Here is a 5,397-nt window from a genome sequence, read left to right on the forward strand (position 1 = left end):
GGCTTACACATCTCACTGAAGGCTAGAGTAGAGTTCTTCAGTCACCGCTGGAGAATCTTTATACAGTATACAGTCTTTTTGGAGAACGCACCATCCATTAGCCTGTTAGCATTAGCATGTGAATAGGACCCAGCATGCACCTGTTTGTTCCAAGCATCTTATGTGTGTTTGGTTTTGACTACTTATCGAGTTGGCGTGGCGCGGTGGTGCTTTCAATTAGGGATTTTAACCTATGCTTTTAAACCATAATTACATTTAATGACACCTAAATATCAAAAAGAGTAGTAGTGCAAGAGTTAAGCTGTCCTATAAGACTGGGTGGATGTGGTATTGATAGACACAGTAGACTACATTCAAAACTTCCTTTACGTAAACAAAAAAACAAGGCAATTCAAGTTTAGTTAGAGCACATTTCAACAATAAGCCATTATCCTACATAAAAAAACATCAACGCCTGGGCAATAGGACCAAATTGTAAGATGTAATTGTAAAGCAGTCATTAGAAAGACAAGAAAATGAAGAAAATAGGGTAGGCCTATAAAATACAATTATAAAAGGTACCACACTTTTTTTTATTTAGTAGAAAGCAACGTGAAACAGAAAAGCCTTGATTTAAAAGAAGTGAAAGTCGCAACTGGCTTGCAGTTTTCTGTGAGTTTGTTCCAAATGTATGGTGCATGAAAACTGAACACTGCTTCTCCATATTAAGTTTTGAAGGCTGGCATTGACCTGTTGACCCAAGACGTCTGGATTGTTCATAATGTATCCAAGTCAGAAGATTATAAATGTATTTTAGCCCTAAACCATTCAGTTCTTTATAAACCAACAGTAATATTTTGAAGTTGATTATTTTAAAGACAGAAAGCTAGAGTAACAACCTCAGTAGGGGAGTGACATGAAGGTTAAATAATGGAAACACTGACAGAAACAGTAAACGGCAATCTCATAGCTGACATGAGCTGAACAAACTCTCAAAAGAGTGGAAAAATGTATGTCCCTGAGTGAGCTATTCTTAGTAGTGATAACTGTGAGACTGACACAGTTGGATACACACACACACACACACGCACGCGCGCATGCACGCACGCACGCACGCACGCACGCACGCACGCACGCACACACACACACACACACACACACACACACACACACACGTACTATCAGTAGATGGGGCCACATGGTATAAAAGAGTAGTGTGCAGTGCAGAAGGTTTCAGGAGACCGCAGACATGCTTAAGTTCCTTTTGTTTACCTCCCTCGCTGCCTTGGGTAAGAAGTGCCTGATTCTTCTTCTTCCTTGACATTCTTTACACACTCTTCGTTGGTGTCTGACTGTAACGCTTCCTGTGTCTCTGCTTTATTCAGTGCTGGCTGAGCGTAGACCAGAGCCCAGGTATCTGGAGGATGACAGCGTCAATGAGAGAGTTGTGGGAGGCGAGGTGGCCAGACCCAACTCCTGGCCCTGGCAGGTACCCTTAACTTGTGTGTTCCTGTTAATAAAAAAAAACAGTTTGACTGTCATATACTAATATATATTAAAAAAAGATTAAAAGAAAATCATGTTTTTAACCTTTTTCTTTCTTTTTTAAAAGTGAGCATCTGTGGTGAAAGTAGAATTCCAGGTCCTTAGAGAAGATACGCTATATATATTTATTTGTTTTGTCTTATGCTCACAAGTTAAAAGGAATTAATAGTATTTTATCTTATTTATTTTTGTTTTGGGACACCTCTATTATGAACTCCTACATGAACATGTCTAATAATCCGCAAAACTAAAAACATTTGAATTGTAAAACCTCTGATCCCTAATAATGCATACAATTTAATTGTCAAGTTGATCATATGTTTCATACATATATTCAAAAACAAGTAACTATAGCTGTTTTTTTTTGTTTAATAACACCTGTGTTGGATTGCAAGGCTTTTTATCTATACAATTACATCTTATTTATAAGTTTGGTCATGCTGTATGTTTCGCATGCAAATTCAGTAACGCATTATTTAAAAATAAGTTTAGTATTTCGGTAAATGTATTTCACTTTTTTCACCACTGTTTTATAGCCAGATTTCAAATGTAAAATAAATCAGCACAATATGTTTTGAGACTTGTGAATGCCTTAAAGCATTTTCAGTGTTGAGAACGCTGCCAAGAAGCACATTGCTTTAATCTGGATAGTTCAGCTTCTTGTAGTTGTAATGCTCTCTGTTGTCACTTTTTTTAGATCTCTCTTCAGTTCAAATCTGGTAGCAGCTACCGCCACACCTGTGGAGGAACCCTGATCAAGAGAGGATGGGTGATGACCGCTGCTCACTGTGTGGACAGGTGGGAGATTCCAGAAAAGCTGCTGAGCATAAAAATAACAGATATAAGATTGAAGTAGCAGGTTGTGGGTTCTCACAGTGCTGAATATTTCTTAAAGTGAATAGCCTAACATTTTGGGTTGAAATTAGACTGGGAACTTTGGGTTCTTTTCAGCCATTCAAATATTAATGTTTTGTACGTCCACAGTTCCAGGAATTGGCGTGTTGTTCTTGGAGATCACAACATCAACTCCCATGAGGGCTCTGAGCAGTACATGAGCGTGAGCCGTGTCCACATCCACCCTAACTGGAACTCCAACAACGTTGCTGGAGGGTTAGTGTCTATAACTCATGATGTGACCTACAAATATCACATTCTGATATATGTACAGTGCATATTAATGCAAAAACAGAGTGCATTGAGTTACTTATAAACCTATTAAAGTAACAAATATTGTCAGATGGATTTTTTCTGCTATGTAATCTTGGATATACTAGCTACATTATGTGGACATAAAATTGTAATATTTACAAAATTAAAAATCCTGACTTTTTACTCAAAGTCATGACCTCTGGCGTTTGATAACTGTAATCATGAAATGAATTCATAAAATAATTGAGAGAATAACCTGCAGATTAATCAAAAATGAAAACATTTTGAGTTGCACCCCTCAACATAACAATCACATCTTGAAATCAAAATATCCTTCTCTGAAACAAAACCATTACATTAAGGAGAAAATATGTCTAACTCCTTGTGGACATGCTGGTCTGACCCTCAGGTGGGACATCGCTCTCCTGCGTCTGTCCACCGAAGCTTCTCTCAACAACAAGGTCCAGCTCGGCGCCCTGCCTCCCTCCGGTCAGGTCCTACCCAACAACAACCGTTGCTACATCTCTGGATGGGGTCGCACCGCGAGTGAGTGGGACACAATGACACAAGTGCATGATATAACCAAGTTTGGCACTTAAACACAGCAAGAAAGACATCTGTAAATTACATTGCTTTTAAAAGAGATATATGTTAGTGTAGTTTTTATTCTATTTTAGGCATTATCACGGTTGTGACAACAGATGTGTTTCTCCTCAGCTGGAGGTCAGCTGTCTGCCCAGTTGAAGCAGGCCTACATGCCCATTGTTGACCACAGGACCTGCTCCGGCTACGGGTGGTGGGGCAGCACCGTGAAGGACTCCATGGTCTGTGCCGGTGGTGGAAGGGAATCTGGTTGCCAGGTAAGCCTACGAGGTCTTAGACAGGGCTGTGTATGCCCTTACATTCAGTATTTATTTTGTTAGAATACTTAACTATGATTTGCACTCCTATAATAATGTCAATTTTAAAATAAACAATTGATACAGGATGTGGATAGAGTTCTGGTGAAAGAGAGTATAGGCGCTGCAAAGACATGCAGCAAACGGTCCGTGAATCAAACTGAGTTCTTGATGCATGTGCAGCAAGTACCGGTATACCGGTATATTGGTTAGCCACGATGAACAATTTGGAAAGATGTTAGCTTTTATATTTTATTCAGTCTTCTTCCTTGTAAAAACCTGGTGTCGACATTGCCCAGCCCGCCGTCAGCAGGTCAGTCGTAGATTTGGGTGTGTTATGCCAGGGGTGTCTAATTTAGCTTTGAGTCTGTAGAATTGATCGCACTTTAGGCAGATTCCTCAAGAGACACAAAATACTTTTTACATCTTTTTTCACCAGAACACTGAAAAGAACGTGTGTCAGAATTCAGTCCCACTCCTATGTGGCAAAGTGAATTTCAACATCCCCCACTGAGTGTAGCCTGACCCCTTCCTGTCAAAGAAGAGATTTTGGATGACTTGTGGGATTACTTGCTGCATCAGCAGGGGCATAAGTCAGTTTGAATGATCCGGGCTAGTGCTTAAGCTGCACAGTGTCAAAGTATTGCAAGTTCATGCTGTGCCAAAACTTGTTTGAGGCTGCTTTAGATCAGGAGGGGATATGAGAAACAAGCTCCACCGAGTTGAGTGCATTGTAAAATGGGGTGTTTTCTTCAAGCTCTGCGAAAAAGGTTATGGATTTCGCTGCTGAGGTTTGTCTGTGGTGTTTTTTATCTGACTCCAGGGTGACTCCGGCGGCCCCCTGAACTGCAGCATCAACGGAAACTGGGTTGTCCACGGTGTGACCAGCTTTGTGTCTTCCTCTGGCTGCAACGCCACCAAGAAGCCCACAGTCTTCACCCGTGTCTCTGCCTACATCGGCTGGATGAACGGGGTCAGTATTTAACACTAACATATTAATCTATATTTCAATAAAAACATCTCAATGTTAGTTACACATCATTTAAGTTATAGTACTTTGTTTATATGTCCACTTTATGCAGTACCTGTAGTATTTATACGTCTTTTTTATACATTCATTCATCCTTACAAGTATATCTATGTGTGCAGCATCTTGCGTGGATTATTATTGATAACCACATGATTGATTTGTCCTTGCTTTGCCAGATCATGGGTTGAGATGGAAAACGATCTCCATGGAGACGAGAGCTCACTCCGGATTCATCTCATTGTCAGCACGACTCCATCAGTATTAAAAGTCATACAGTGTGCATTTTACTCGCTTCATTTTTTGTGGTGCATATAAAGATTTATAAGAGCAAAGTTGAGTTAAACTATAATTTAGAGGCAGAAGATCTATTCAGAGAGCTATGAGTCATTTTTCATATCCGGAAGTTTGTGTGAGAAGACATTTGGATACTCAATTTAATTCCAATCCAAACCAGTTAAACTGTCGCACATAGGGATAATTATATACCGCTTTCATTGGAGCAGTTGACATTCTTTAGAAACGTTTTTTATTGCCAACGGTAAACAGACTGTGATAAATTCCAACATGGCTCATTTAACAAGTTAATAAAGACACATTACCCTGTTAACAACTAAGCTGTTGTGCAACACGGAAAAGGCTCGAAACAAAGTATAACATTAACTGTGAAAATACAATCAAATTAAAGTTAACATTTAACAACATTTTGTAAAAGGAATAAGTCTTAGAAAGCAAACTATTAAAAACCCTTGTATATATATAATTCATAATTGCACAGATGTGTTTATCATCATATTC

The 5,397-nt window shown here is 39.3% G+C and overlaps 1 protein-coding gene across 1 annotated transcript; it reads left to right on the forward strand.

Moving 5' to 3' along the window:
* The first annotated feature begins 1,226 nt into the window (after positions 1-1,226).
* Positions 1,227-4,859, forward strand: LOC104964279 (elastase-1-like). Its single transcript, XM_010793022.1, has 8 exons — positions 1,227-1,268; positions 1,365-1,468; positions 2,222-2,322; positions 2,509-2,634; positions 3,083-3,219; positions 3,391-3,533; positions 4,396-4,545; positions 4,779-4,859. Exons 1-8 carry the CDS (start codon positions 1,229-1,231, stop codon positions 4,788-4,790), a joined length of 813 nt encoding a protein of 270 aa, XP_010791324.1. The 5' UTR covers positions 1,227-1,228; the 3' UTR covers positions 4,791-4,859.
* The last annotated feature ends 538 nt before the right edge of the window (positions 4,860-5,397 follow it).

The sequence above is a fragment of the Notothenia coriiceps genome, unplaced genomic scaffold (genome assembly GCF_000735185.1).
Source record: "Notothenia coriiceps isolate Sejong01 unplaced genomic scaffold, NC01 NC01_scaffold00037014, whole genome shotgun sequence".
NCBI lineage: Eukaryota > Metazoa > Chordata > Actinopteri > Perciformes > Nototheniidae > Notothenia > Notothenia coriiceps.

Bases quoted from the DNA above. Each gene is read 5' to 3' on its own strand.
- LOC104964279 (XM_010793022.1), top strand. From the start codon at position 1,229: ATGCTTAAGTTCCTTTTGTTTACCTCCCTCGCTGCCTTGG. The intron at 3,220-3,390 runs GTGAGTGGGACA...GTTTCTCCTCAG, and splicing joins TGGATGGGGTCGCACCGCGA to CTGGAGGTCAGCTGTCTGCC. The intron at 3,534-4,395 runs GTAAGCCTACGA...ATCTGACTCCAG, and splicing joins GAAGGGAATCTGGTTGCCAG to GGTGACTCCGGCGGCCCCCT.